Source organism: Dendrobates tinctorius, unplaced genomic scaffold (genome assembly GCF_039654945.1).
Source record: "Dendrobates tinctorius isolate UK_male_01 unplaced genomic scaffold, ASM3965494v1 ptg000014l, whole genome shotgun sequence".
In the NCBI taxonomy this organism is placed as follows: domain Eukaryota; kingdom Metazoa; phylum Chordata; class Amphibia; order Anura; family Dendrobatidae; genus Dendrobates; species Dendrobates tinctorius.
Window position 1 is genome coordinate 20963951 of NW_027361682.1, and position 14816 is coordinate 20978766.

The 14816-nt window shown below is 48.7% G+C and overlaps 1 protein-coding gene across 1 annotated transcript in view; it reads left to right on the forward strand.

Annotated features, from left to right (window-relative positions):
- Positions 1-9635: 9635 nt before the first annotated feature.
- MAP2K6 (mitogen-activated protein kinase kinase 6) overlaps positions 9636-14816 on the forward strand; it is a 152056-nt gene continuing 146875 nt past the window's right edge. Inside the window, exon 1 of the mRNA XM_073559978.1 lies at positions 9636-10006. Coding sequence (XP_073416079.1) covers positions 9985-10006 — 22 coding nt within the window. The 5' untranslated portion in view covers positions 9636-9984. The remainder of the gene's footprint in view (positions 10007-14816) is intronic.

Sequence of the window (14816 nt, forward strand, 5' to 3'; positions counted from 1 at the left end):
GTCCACTACGTCCCAAGCTAAGAGACCTTTTTCACAGCTACATGCACAGCCGTTCTCAGCAGAAGCAGCTTCCTTCTCATGCCCTCTCACAGGCTCAACTCCTCCCCTCTTCAGTCTTGGGAAGTTCATAGCACAGTCTTTTGCAGGGGGAGCAGAACATTCCATCACACAAAATAAGGGGGTGCTGTCTCTTAAAGTGGCAGCGTGTCTCTTACTGTCCATAACAGCACCACCCCTTACATGCCTCCCTACTTAATGATGGTTGTCCTCGGCCATAACATCAAGGTCGCAGCGTAATGAAGGAACTTGCAATGCGGAAACAGCAGCTATAGAGGAGGCCACCTTGCTTCCATATCTTTTGGCTGTTGTCTCTTACGATATAACACTGATTCTCGCACTTCCAGTCCATCCCACTGGTCTAAGACACTCTTCATCTCAGCATCCAGATCATCTCTTTCTTGTTTGCCAGGCTTCCGCTTCTGAGTTACCCATCATTTCATCTGTCTCGGCCCTTCGTCTTTGTCCTGAACATGTCCCCATTCCTCAATGGTTCTCCCCAGGGATCGGGGTAGTGCGCAGGCCTCCCTACTTGACTGAACCGCAACCACTGGGGGCCTAAACTTACGAAAGTCTGGGGTTTCTTCCTCTTCGAGTTGTTTATCGAGATCCCCCATTGGAGTGTCCACCGTCATGCTTGACAGCCGGTCAGCATTTGTGTTTTTGGTAGCAGAGCGATGACGGATGGTAAAGTCAAACTTGGCTAAGTGAGCCACTAACCGTTGTTCTAAGGCCCCCAATTTAGCATTCTCAAGGTGGGCCAGGGGATTATTGTCTGTTCGAGCTTGAATCTTGGTCCCTGTCAGGAAGCCCGCAAACTTCTCTGTCATGGCCCACTAGGGCCAGGAGCTCTAACCGGAAGGAGCTGTAATTGTGGGGGTTTCTTTCGCTGTCTTGCAGGGACCTACTGGCATACCCGATGACTCTCTCATATCCATCCTGTATCTGAGAAAGTACTGCACCGAGTCCATGAAGGCTACCGTCTGTGTACAACAGAAACGGTTGATCGAAATCTGCGTAGGCCAAAATCAAGGCTGAAGTAAAGAATTCTTTATAGCCTGGAAGGCCTCATCTTGTCTCTGGGCCCAAGGGATGCACTGGTTCTTCGGCACTCCGACGGTCCCCCTCAGCAGCTCATTCAGAGGACCAGCCACCTTCGCAAAGTCTTTGACAAACCGGTGGTAGTACCCGGCGAGCCCAAGAAAGGCCTGGAGTTCTCTCGCTGTTCGAGGGACTGGCCACTTCTGGATAGCAGCCACCTTTTCTGGTGAGGGTAGAACTCCATCTTGTGACACTATGTGGTCCAGGTACTCGATCTCCCTCTTGAAGAGGGGGCACTTCTTTGGCTTCACCTTCAGGTTATGAGCCCGCAGTCTTCCGAGTACCTGTCCAAGCCGGGCAAGGTGTTCTTCGAACGAGGCAGAAAACACAATGATGTCATCCAGATAGATCATGGTAGATTCAAAATTTAAGTCTCCCAAACACTTTTCCATCAGCCGTTGAAACGTGCCTGGAGCATTGGAGAGCCCGAAGGGCATGCGGTTAAACTCAAACAATCCCATAGGGAGGATGAAGGCGGTTTTTGCTTTGTCTTTCTTTGCCACGGCTAATTGCCAGTATCTGCTTGCTAGCTCCAAGGTGGAGAAGTACTTGACTTTCCCCAACACTGTCAAGGATTCCTCGATGCGGGGGAACGGGTACGAGTCTGGAAAAGTGCAGGCATTGAGTTTCCTGTAATCTACACAGAACCGGATGGTCCCATCCTTTTTCTTGGCGAGCACCACCGGGGCTGCCCAAGGGCTCTGACTACTCTGCACTACTCCTGAATCTAGCATCTGCCTCAGCAATGTCTTCACCTCTTGGCACATCTTGGGCGGGATCTGCCGATACCGTTCTCGAATTGGACGAGCATCCCTGGTCGGTATCTCGTACGTGATGGCTTCAGTACAGCCGAAATCTTCGGTGTGACGGGCGAATGCAGCCTGATTTTCCCACAGCATAGCGTCTATCGCTTGCACACGCTCAGGGCCAAGAGCCTTCAGATCCACTTCCATTCGATAAAGGATGACCCGTTCACTCCACTCCAGGGATGGCATCTCTTCGGCCCCCGCAGCCATTGCTAGGGTCCACTCCGCACCTTCCATCAGCGATAAAGATATCTCCTTCTGACTCACTACTTCAACCTTAGGTGTTAGGAACGGTGGAAAGCACTAAATAAAAATATAAATAAAGTGTGTTCGCCGCTCGGGGTCCACCGTGCGGTAGGTGGTATAACCGCTGCTAGACGGTGGCAGAGCAATATGGCGGAGGTGCGCACGGGGTTAGCCTTCACCCTGGTGTGCAAAGCAATCACTGTTTAGTCACAGAGATGGCAAAAACATAAAGTACTGAGCCTGTTAGGGTTACAGGAGCTCAGAGCAATAGCACACACGGTAAGCGATCACAGGAATAGCCCAAGATGGCGGCACTAAGTCCTTCTAGACCTACCGTGTGTGTCCAAGTATATAGCGTCGCAGCTGCGAACGCTCAAGTGGGCTGCTACTGCAGTGCGGCGTGAATACTGCCGCTCAACAACACTGCTATGGCGCAGGCGCAATGTCGGACGCTAGCAGCTGAGTATGGAGCAATAGCGCGCTGGCACTGGTAGTAACTCAATCCCTCACACAAGCATATTATCAAAGGGAAGGGGTTTCAAACGAGTCATTCACCAGATCATGCATCCATCAAACATTCACTCAGCAGCAAGTATGTCTATACTAGCGCATGGCGGAACAGCCATGCGCGCCTTTCATAGCAGCCGGGACCTTCCGCACGCCTCCAGATCTCTGAGATGGACAAATGAGTTTTGGAGCAGGACCTGAGCACATGACTCCCTATCTCCAATGGGAGATCGTCCCATGAGCATGCGCAGTAAAAGGAGAGAAGGAATTAGCCTCAGGAGAGATTTGCTGCAAGGCAATCTCCTCTGCAGTGGACAAAGAGCAGAAGACTGCAGAATGTGAAGGTCTGGATTCCTGCATAGCGACCGCAGAAACCTGACTCCTAACATTATGTAGGTATACCAGGGCCAGATCTGTCCCTCGTGGCAAGGTGACCTCCCCGGGCCCATATTCAAAGTTCTTATGGGGACGTGGCTTCACTGGACCACAGCTATCGTATGAGCCATCATGACTTCTTGGTCCACTCCTCCACCTACCACAGGCTTAATAATCACTTCCAACCCGTCGAGGTTGCGATGAGTCCCCACTGAAAGGTGTAATATACTTTCTCGCTCGGGAGGCAGGATTACAGGCTCTTTCCCTGGGGCCCTGACGACCCCTACCATCTGATAAGATGGCACACTCTTCTGCATCCCAAACGCGGCTCAGTCGCTGAAGGGCTTCTTGAGTAGGCTTATGTGTAGTAGCCTTCTTCCAATAACCAGGTCCCCGTTTGGTAAACATAATCTGATCGAGTTCACTTAGGATATTCATTCCCAGTACTACATGCACAGCCGCAGGAACTTCACTAACTCCTTCAGGGTACCACGGGTGAGTTCTGATTGTAGGCAGATCTTTCTACTGGCTTCTCCCTCTAGGGCAGTCAAAGTGATGTCCACTTCAAGGTCCGGGCTGATGTTATAAATCTTCAGGGTGCTTTGCAGCCAGGGATACCCATCAAACTTTGGTAGCACACTAAATATGGTGCCCATAGGGAGTGTCCTTGCAGCGGTTCTACCAATGCCCACAGCATCCCCATTAACATTCTGCTGCCTCCATCTTGGTGACAGTACCCTGCTCGCAGCGCCACTTGAAGCAATGGCTGGGGAACCACCAAAGTGCAGGGAGACTACGGTACACAAGATGAGGTGCAAACAACAAAGGGTAAATTTATTGGAAGGCAAGGAATGAAGTGGATAAGGAAGGTGCAAACAGGGATATGCAGTGGCAAAAGATAATTTACAAGAGTTTGTATTCTTTAGCTGGGCCGTCAAATAGCACAGACCTCCAACTATTATAGGATCAATATATTTCACACAGTCAAATCCAAACAATGAATGATGCTACTCTACGTATAACCTCCCTGGCCTCTACTAACAAGGCCACACGGCTGCTGTGTTCTGTCTGTTGAAGCCTACACTAGGCTCTGACGTGCACAAATGGGAACAAACTCACAGTAGTGTTGGGGACTCGGGTCCAGTCCCGGGGGCCCCTAGCAGTCCTGTAACGGTGGTGCGCACGACTGGCAGATCCATGAAATGTGGTCTTCTCCTTGCTTCGGGGTCCTGGAGGTGCTCCCGGAAAATGAAATCCCTTTCTCGGTCTCTTCGTGGCTTCTCAAAATAGCACAGGACAGCCACCTTTGCTACACCCAAAGGGTCTGTTCAATTTCACAATCCCACTACGTCCCAGGCTGTGACACCTTTTTCACAGCTACATGCACAGATGTTCTCAGCAGCTTCCTTCTCACTCCCTCTCACAGGCTCAACTCCTCCCCTCTTCAGTCTTGGGCAGTTCATAGCACAGTCTTTTGCAGGGGGAGCAGAACATTTCATCACACCAAACAAGGGGGTGCTGTCTCTTAAAGTGGCAGCGTGTCTCTTATTGTCCATAACACCACCATCCCCCTTATATATAAGTGTGCTGTTTTACTTTCAGAGGTCTGTATTTGTTAAAGTCTTTTGAGTCTGTTATAAAGTGGGAGTTTGTATTTGTTTATTGGGTCTGAACTAGGGTCTGCATTTCATTACAGTGGTCTGGACTGTGTTTAATACCTAACTTTGGTGGTCTTTATATAAGGTGTCTGGTGTGTTTACTTTTGGGTAACTATTTGTTAGAGACATTGGGCATCTGGTCTGTTATAACATGGCGGAGTCTACATTTATTTAGGAGGTGTGGACTAAACTTTCTATTTTATTAGGGGACTTGGACTGTATTAATGGGGTTTGCTTGGGGGTCTGAATGTAAGGTATCTGCTGTGCTGCTTTACTTTTGGGGATCTGTATTTGTTAAAGGGAATCTGTCACCCCTTTTTTTAAATATGAGCTGCCGGCACCGACATCATGGGCTTATCTACAGCATTCTGTAATGCTGTAGATAAGCCCCCGATGTAACCTGAAAGAGAAGAAAAAGGAGTTAAGGCCCCGTTACATTTAGCGATGCACCAGCGATCCCGACCACGATATGACCCGGTCAGGATCGCTGGGGCATCGCTAAATGGTCGCTAGTGAGCTGCCAAACAGGTAGATCTCCCCAGCGATGCTCGGTGGTCGTTACTCACCTGTCAGACGCGACGAGGGTGACGTCTTCCGCCCGCGTCCATGGCTCGCTCGCCGGCACCAGCAGGAAGCCGATGATGAGAAATGGACCAGGTGGATCTCGCGCGATCAGCGATATCCAGCGGGGGGGCCGGTCGGAGGTGAGTGTCACATGTAGCGATATCGCTGCTGCGTCACAAAATCGGTGACGCTTTAGCGATATCGCTAGGTGTAACAGGCCCTTTAGATTATACTCACCCAGGGGCGGTCTGGTTCGGGTCCGGAGGGTGTCGCGGTCCGGCGCTTCCCATCTTGCAGCGATGATGTCCTCTTCATTCCTGCCCGGCGCGGCTCCAGCGCAGGCGCACTTCTCTGCCCTGTTGAGGGCAGAGCAGAATACTGCAGTGCACAGGTACGGGATCTCTCCCGGCGCCTGCGCACTGCAGGACTCTGCTCTGCCCTCAACAGGGCAGAGCAGTGCGCCTGCGCAGGAGCCACGACAGGAAGGATAGATGAGGACGGCATCATATGAAGATAGGAGGTGCCAGACACCCATTGGACGGACCGGACACCGGGGTGAGTATAATCTAAATCTTTTTTCTTATCTTTCAGGGTACATCAGGGGCTTATCTACAGCATTACAGAATGCTGTAGATAAGCCCCTGATGTCGGTGCCGGCAGCTAATATTGCCACTATAAAGTGGGGGGCCTTTATTTAAGGGTCTGGGAAGGATCAGTATTTCACTATGGGGGTCCTGAACTGTGTTTAGAAGCTCTGTTTGGGGGTCTGAACTGTGTTTAGAAGCTCTGTTTGGGGGTCTGAACTGTGTTTAGAAGCTGTTTGGGGGTTTGGACTGTGTTTAGAAGCTCTGTGTGGGGGTCTGGACTGTTTAGAAGCTCTGTTGGGGGTCTGAACTGTGTTTAGAAGCTCTGTTTGGGGGTCTGAACTGTGTTTAGAAGCTCTGTTTGGGGGTTTGGACTGTATTTAGAAGATTTGTTGGGGGTCTGAACTGTGTTTAGAAGCTCTATTTGGGGGTTTGGGCTATGTTTAGAAGCGCTGTTGGGGGTCTGAACTGTGTTTAGAAGCTCTGTTGGGGGGGTTTGAGCTGTGTTTAGAAGCTGTTTGGGGGTTTGGACTGTGTTTAGAAGCTGTTTGGGGGTCTGAACTGTTTAAAAGCTGTTTGGGGGTCTAAACTGTGTTTAGAAGCTTTGTTTGGGGGGTCTGGACTGTGTTTAGAAGCTCTGTTGGGGGGGGTCTGGACTGTGCTTAGAAGCTCTGTTTGGGGAGTCTGGACTGTGTTTAGAAGCTGTTTTTGGGGGTCTGAACTGTGTTTAGAAGCTCTGTTGGGGGCTCTGAACTGTGTTTAGAAGCTCTGTTTGGGGGTTTGGACTGTGTTTAGAAGCTCTGTTGGGGGTCTAAACTGTGTTTAGAAGCTCTATTGGGGTCTGAACTGTGTTTAGAAGCTCTGTTGGGGGGGTCTGAACTGTGTTTAGAAGCTCTGTTGGGGGGCTCTGAACTGTGTTTAGAAGCTCTGTTGGTGGGGTCTGAACTGTGTTTAGAAGCTGTTTGGGGGTTTGGACTGTGATTAGAAGCTCTGCTGGGGGGTCTGAACTGTGTTTAGAAGCTCTGTTTTGGGGTTTGGACTGTTTAGAAGCTCTGTTGGGGGTCTGAACTGTGTTTAGAAGCTCTGTTGAGGGGGTCTGAACTGTGTTTAGAAGCTCTGTTTGGGGGTTTGGACTGGGTGTACAAGCTCTGTTGGGTGTCTGAACTGTGTTTAGAAGCTCTGTTGGGGGGGTCTGAAGTGTGTTTAGAAGCTCTGTTTGGGGGTTTGGACTGGGTTTAGAAGCTCTGTTGGGGGTCTAAACTGTGTTTAGAAGCTCTGTTGGGGGGGTCTGAACTGTGTTTAGAAGCTCTGTTGGGGGGTCTGAACTGTGTTTAGCTCTGTTTGGAGGTTTGGACTGTTTAGAAGCTCTGTTGGGGGTCTGAACTGTGTTTAGAAGCTCTGTTTGGGGGTTTGGACTGGGTTTAGAAGCTCTGTTGGGGGTCTGAACTGTGTTTAGAAGCTGTTTGGGGGTCTGAACTGTTTAAAAGCTGTTTGGGGGTCTAAACTGTGTTTAGAAGCTTTGTTTGGGGGGTCTGGACTGTGGTTAGAAGCTCTGTTGGGGGGGTCTGGACTGTGTTTGGAAGCTCTGTTTGGGGAGTCTGGACTGTGTTTAGAAGCTGTTTTTGGGGGTCTGAACTGTGTTTAGAAGCTCTGTTGGGGGGTCTGAACTGTGTTTAGAAGCTCTGTTTGGGGGTTTGGACTGTGTTTAGAAGCTCTATTGGGGTCTGAACTGTGTTTAGAAGCTCTGTTGGGGGGGGTCTGAACTGTGTTTAGAAGCTCTGTTGGGGGGGTCTGAACTGTGTTTAGAAGCTCTGCTGGTGGGGTCTGAACTGTGTTTAGAAGCTGTTTGGGGGTTTGGACTGTGATTAGACGCTCTGCTGGGGGGTCTGAACTGTGTTTAGAAGCTCTGTTTGGGGGTTTGGACTGTTTAGAAGCTCTGTTGGGGGTCTGAACTGTGTTTAGAAGCTCTGTTGAGGGGGTCTGAACTGTGTTTAGAAGCTCTGTTTGGGGGTTTGGACTGGGTTTAGAAGCTCTGTTGGGGGTCTGAACTGTGTTTAGAAGCTCTGTTGGTGGGGTCTGAACTGTGTTTAGAAGCTGTTTGGGGGTTTGGACTGTTTAAAAGCTCTGTTGGGGGTCTGAACTGTGTTTAGAAGCTCTGTTGAGGGGGTCTGAACTGTGTTTAGAAGCTCTGTTTGGGGGTTTGGACTGGGTTTAGAAGCTCTGTTGGGGGTCTGAACTGTGTTTAGAAGCTCTGTTGGTGGGGTCTGAACTGTGTTTAGAAGCTGTTTGGGGGTTTGGACTGTGATTAGAAGCTCTGCTGGGGGGTCTGAACTGTGTTTAGAAGGTCTGTTTGGGGGTTTGGACTGTTTAGAAGCTCTGTTGGGGGTCTGAACTGTGTTTAGAAGCTCTGTTGGGGGGGTCTGAACTGTGTTTAGAAGCTCTGTTTGGGGGTTTGGACTGGGTTTAGAAGCTCTGTTGGGGGTCTGAACTGTGTTTAGCTCTGTTGGGGGGGTCTGAACTGTGTTTAGAAGCTCTGTTGGGGGGTCTGAACTGTGTTTAGAAGCTCTGTTGGGGGGTCTGAACTGTGTTTAGAAGCTCTGTTGGTGGGGTCTGAACTGTGTTTAGAAGCTCTGTTTGGGGGTTTGGAAGCTCTGTTGGGGGTCTGAACTGTGTTTAGAAGCTCTGTTGGGGGGTCTGAACTGTGTTTAGAAGCTCTGGGGGTTTGGACTGTTTAGAAGCTCTGTTGGGGGTCTGGACTGTGTTTAGAAGCTCTGTTGGGGGGTCTGAACTGTGTTTAGAAGCTCTGTTTGGGGGTTTGGACTGGGTTTAGAAGCTCTGTTGGGGGTCTGAACTGTTTAAAAGCTCTGTTGGGGGGTCTGAACTGTGTTTAGAAGCTGTTAGGGGGTCTGAACTGTGTTTAGAAGCTCTGTTTGGGGGTTTGGACTGTTTAGAAGCTCTGTTTGGGGGTCTGAACTGTGTTTAGAAGCTCTGTTCGGGGGTCTGAACTGTGTTTAGAAGCTGTTTGGGGGTCTGAACTGTGTTTAGAAGCTCTGTTGCGGGGTCTGAACTGTGTTTAGAAGCTGTGTTTGGGGGGTCTGGACTGTGTTTAGGAGCTCTGTTGGGGAGTCTTTATATAATGCATCTGGTGTGCTTGTCTATAGGGCGCATGGTTTACCTTTTTACTTTTTAGGTCAATATTAATTTTGGGGTGTGATAACAGGGACCCATGCACATTATTTTTGGCCCTGAGACCACAGTTTGAAGACATGTACTATATAAACACCATAACCCCACACACCCGTCCCCTTGCCTTCAGCTAGACCTTTCCTTAGAGGACTTCTTCATAGCCTCTATTTCAGCATATAGACACGAAGAATAACCGATGGTCACTATTTTCTAAACCCAAGCTTTCCTGTAGGTGTTATCTCTGACTGACCAGATAGCCCTGACTGACTATTTCCAGTCAGAGACTTTTCACTCACAAAAAAACAAAAAACTTTATTGCTCAGCGCGGCCGCTTACAAAGACTAATCCTGGCGTTTTTCTGAGGTGAAAAACTCACCAAATTCTGCGTAAAGTCGTGCAAAGACCCACGTCCACTAAATAAAACAACCACCCGCAGACAGAGTGAGGACAGCGGGTTCATCCTATTCAATAGGGGGTTGTAAAAAAAAAAAAAAAAAAAAGGGCGGCCTCCCGCGCCTCACCCTGGACTACAAGTCCCGTCATGCCCCGCTTTCCCCCCCAGACACCGCGCATGCGCAGTGCCTTCCCGATTTCCAAGTTTGGAGCTTTTCAGCTGGCAGCCCTTGGCCCATCACGTAGGTGCAGAGCCCGGGATTCTCGGCTGCAACTGCAAGTGCTGCAAATCTATTTTACGGAGCGGAGGAGGAGGGAGAACGACGAGCACCGTGCACTGCAAGTGCAATCCAGGAATAGCCTCCTGCAACCCCCCGGCAGCTCTGCAGGAAGATCTGGAGCTGCACACTTTGCATCTTTGTTGTAAAACTAGAGAGAAAGAGAAGAGAGGAGAGGCAAAGTCTTTTGTGCACCCCTCCCCCCCTCCCAGCCAAAGCAAAGGGGAGAATGTCTCAGCCTGGTAAAGGAGGTAAGAGGAGCCCCAATTCTGGAGTGTGCACGGTGCAAATGCAAAAAGCCCCCTGTGCATATGAGAGTGCACGAGTGCAGGCAGCTGGGGGCCAGTGCATTCGGAAGTTTGAGCCTGCTGCACATGCATTTCCTGCTTGCTGGCTGCTGCCCTTCTGCAGAGTTCCTGCAAGGCAGGGCTTCCATGCAACACGCCTGGAGATCACCACTCCTAGTGCAAGCTGGCCTCTGCATGCAGGCAGCACGCAACTGGTTAACAATTGCATGCACACTTTTAATTCCTAATATTTGTCTCTCTTTTATTTTGCATCTTTTTCATGGTTGCAGCTTTAGGCATTTACTACTTAGCCTTATTTTTTCTTATTTTGCACGCTCACTTGTTTTAATGTGCAGAGCTGCAGATTATTCCTTGTGCACTTTTATATTTGCAGGCATTTACTATTTTTTTTAAATGTACAAATTTTTTTTTATTTTGCAGTTGCATTTTTTTTTGCACCCGCGACTTGCAATATTTCTTTTTTTTTTTTGCTGGGTGTACTTTATTTTGCAGGAATACACTTGCATTTTTTTCTTTGGCACTAATATATATATTTTCACACTTTAGAATGGGTGATTTTATTTTGCATTATCGCGGATTGTTTCGCTTCTTTTCCTGGATGCAATTTATTTTTTGCAGGCATATTTTTTTTGGTTTTGCATTATTTATTTTTTGTTGTTTGCACGCTTCATCTATCTTGAAAGATGGACGATTATTTCCCTGCAGCTTTTTCATGAGTGCAGGTTGTTGAAAGGATCTAGTTTTATGTTGTGCAGTATTGCAACATTGAGCTAATGTGGGGGTTGCAGTTAAATGCTAAAACTTTGCCAAATCTGACATTTTATTGCATGCATAAACTGTGAAGTTCCTCTTAAATGCTCAGTTTTAATTGTTGCATTTAGTAAACTTTGCATTGCTCACTTTGTCCCCCCCCTTCCTCAGTCTGGAATTACCTTCTTTCTTTCTTGTGCCTTTTGCACAGTCAGACTCGGTATTGATTGACAAGGCGCTGATCCTATACGCTGAGCTATTTAAAACGGGCCTTTAAAGACTATTTTGGCAGTCCGGCCCCTAAGTCCTGATGAGTGGCTGTGGAGGCCAATGAAACGGCATAGATACACACAAAATAATAAAAATAGAGGGGTGGATTAAATGTGAAATCTGTTTGCAGAGTGTTTAGATGTCTCGGCTTCCTGCCCATGGGCTCCATGAAGTGGTTTTTTTTTTTTTCTTCTGGATTTATTTCTAGATGAGTGGTTGGGGTCAATTAGTGGGGGGGGGGTTGTATCTAGAAAGTCAGGAAGGCAAGGGTTAATAGGCAAATTATTTTTTCTTTGTTAGATCTCTGCTGCCTGAACAGTTTTGTGTGTCAAGTGTAGTGCCCAGGTATATAGAGCCCCCATAAACTTTTACGGGAGTACTACAATGGCTTCCTACCAAAAAGGAGCCACTTTATAACATGGCCTTAGATTTCTACCGCTTTTCACTCCTCCCCATATACATGCATTTGTGGCTCATCTAAGACGGTAATAGTGTCAGTGGCGTAAACCGCTGCCATACACCACTGGTGGCGGCTTATCTCTCTTAAAAAGTAAAGGATTGTGCATGTTGAAATCCAACGTGCCCCACCGGTCTTTCCTTTGCACGACTTTTGACACTAGGATGAGTTTAAAAAAATAACCTGCCGTACACTTTTGTCTGCCAGTTTTGCTGAGGGTGTTCACACCTTTAGGGTGTGTGCACACGCTGCGGATTGATCCGCGCGGATTTTGCAAAATCCGCAGTTAAATCCGCAGGTCAAAAGACCTGCAGTTTATCTGTGGATTACCCTGCAGTTTATCACCTCTACAATGGAGGAGATGGTAAACCTCAGCAGAATCCTCAGAAAAGAAGTGACATGTCAAGTCTTTCTGCGGATTAGAAACCGCAGCAAATCCGCGCGGAAAAATCTGCACAGCGGTTTCCATTTCCCATTGGATATTATGGTACTGTACACCGCAGCAGAAAACCGCTGCAGAATCCACAGCATGTGCACACACCCTTAATGGGAGCTACTTGGCAACTCCCCCCAAAAAACAGATTACTTAACTTCAGCTATAGGTTCATTCCATGGTAACTTACGTTACATTCACAAGCCAAAAACTGAGTTAGTAATGTCTACAGACTGTTCTTTGAAGGCAGGCATAAAAATGAGTGAATGTACATGGTGGCTCAGTGGATAGCACTGCACCCTTGCAGCACTGGAGTCCTGGGTTTGAATCCCACCAATGACAACATCTGCATGTATATTCTCCCTGTGTTTGCGTGGGTTTCCTCCGGGTACTCCAGTTTCCTCCCACATTCCAAAGACTGATTTCAACACACTTTGATTTTTCAAGAATACAAATTAAATACAAAATACAGTGTTATTACTTGAGAACTTACGTTACAACACAATGTAGTAACTTACATTACAACAATCTAATGAGAAGAGGTGTCGCAGGGAGACAATGAACTTGAGTTCCCTTGAGTTCATCTTCAGTCATCGGAGCAGCGCTGGGGCAGTGGAGTTCTGCAATCACTCCCTTCCACATTGAGTAGCAAATGGCACCAATGACTGCCAGGATTCATGAACAATCGGCATCTGTTATTAGGACAGGTGCACCAGTGGCGGACATACCATTGGTGCATCCTGTACGGCCGCACAAGGCCCCAAGAGGTAAGGTGGCTTTTTTCACCTCCAGACATGCGCTATTGGACTAGGTGCCCATTTCTGTCTGTGTCCGCCAGGGAGGTGCACGACACCTGCTGGGGTATAGTAGACGAGACAACTTTGGTGCAGCTCACCATTAGGACACAATATCCTTTTCATTGTGCACACGTCCCAGGTAGGAAGGTGTGGACGTGACGTTATGGATGCATACCGTATATACTCGAGTATAAGCCGACCCCCCTAATTTTGCCACAAAAAACTGGGAAAACTTATTGACTCGAGTATAAGCCTAGGGTGGGAAATGCTCCATAGATTATTCCCCATATGCTGCCCCCATAAGAAGCTCCATAGATTATTCCCCCATATGCTGCCCCCATTAGAAGCTCCATATTGTTCCCCCATATACTGCCCCCATTAGAAGCTCCATATTGTTCCCCCATATACTTCCCCCAGAAGAAGCTCCATATTGTTCCCCCATATGCTGCCCCCATTAGAAGCTCCATATTGTTCCCCCATATGCTGCCCCCATAAGAAGCTCCATATTGTTCCCTCATATGCTGCCCCCATTAGAAGCTCCATATTGTTCCCCCATATGATGCCCCCATAAGAAGCTCCATATTGTTCCCCCATATGCTGCCCCCATTAGAAGCTCCATATTGTTCCCCCATATGCTGCCCCCATTAGAAGCTCCATATTGTTCCCCCATATGCTGCCCCCATAAGAAGCTCCATATTGTTCCCCCATATGCTGCCCCCATTAGAAGCTCCATATTGTTCCCCCATATGCTGCCCCCATTAGAAGCTCCATATTGTTCCCCCATATGCTGCCCCCATTAGAAGCTCCATTTTGTTCCCCCATGTGCTGCCCCCATAAGAAGCTCCATATTGTTCCCCCATATGCTGCCCCCATTAGAAGCTCCATATTGTTCCCCCATATGCTGCCCCCATTAGAAGCTCCATTTTGTTCCCCCATGTGCTGCCCCCATTAGAAGCTCCATATTGTTCCCCCATGTGCTGCCCCCATTAGAAGCTCCATATTGTTCCCCCATGTGCTGCCCCCATTAGAAGCTCCGTATTGTTCCCCCATATACTGCCCCCATTAGAAGCTCCATATTGTTCGCCCATGTGCTGCCCCCATTAGAAGCTCCATATTGTTCCCCCATGTGCTGCCCCCATTAGAAGCTCCTTAAGATTATTTCCCCATGTGCTGCCGCTGCTGCTGCATGTAAAAATAAAAAAAAGACATACTCACCTCTCCGTCACTGGGTGTCAGATTCTCACCTGTCCTGCGTCCATGGCTGCTTCCCGCTATCTGCCACGTCATCGGTCAGTGACGTTCAGACTGCAGGGTGCGCGGCGCGCACTAACCACGTCACCGCGCCCTCTGCTGTCTGAAGTCACTGACCGATGACAGACAGCAGCAAGCAGCCATGGACGCAGGACAGGTGAGTATCGCTATACTTACCCGTCCTGACGCTGTGTCTTGAGCCCCCAGCTTCTCCGCGCTCTCTCTTCCTGCCTTTAGCGGTCACGTGGTGCCGCTCATTAAAACTCATGAATATGCGCATATTCATGAGTTTTAATGAGCGGCACCACGTGACCGCTGAAGGCAGGAAGAGAGAGCACGGGGAGAAGCTGGGGACTCAAGAGACAGTGTCAGGACGGGTAAGTATGACCTGACACCCCCGTCCCCCTTCCCCTCTGACCCCCCGGTGTATATCACTCGAATATAAGCCGAGAGGGGGACTTTCAGCCCAAAAAAACCGGCTGAAAATCTCGGCTTATATTCGAGTATATACGGTAGTTAAGTGGCACCGAACAACCTCTTAGAAGGCCTATATAAGGGGGTGTCCTGACTCCTTCAGTGGCAGCGTTGTGGAACAGAAAGGTTGGGCATGTTGGATTTCAGCATGCCCAATACTTTTGTCTTCAGGAAAGAGAAACCGCCAACGGTGGCTTATTCCCCTGAAAACTCATGCTTGCTGACATGCATGTATATGAAAGATGGAGCAGTAGAAATCTAAGAGGTATATTTGTCATGGTGAATGACGTCAGACAACTCGCTGTCCAAGATCGGACAAAA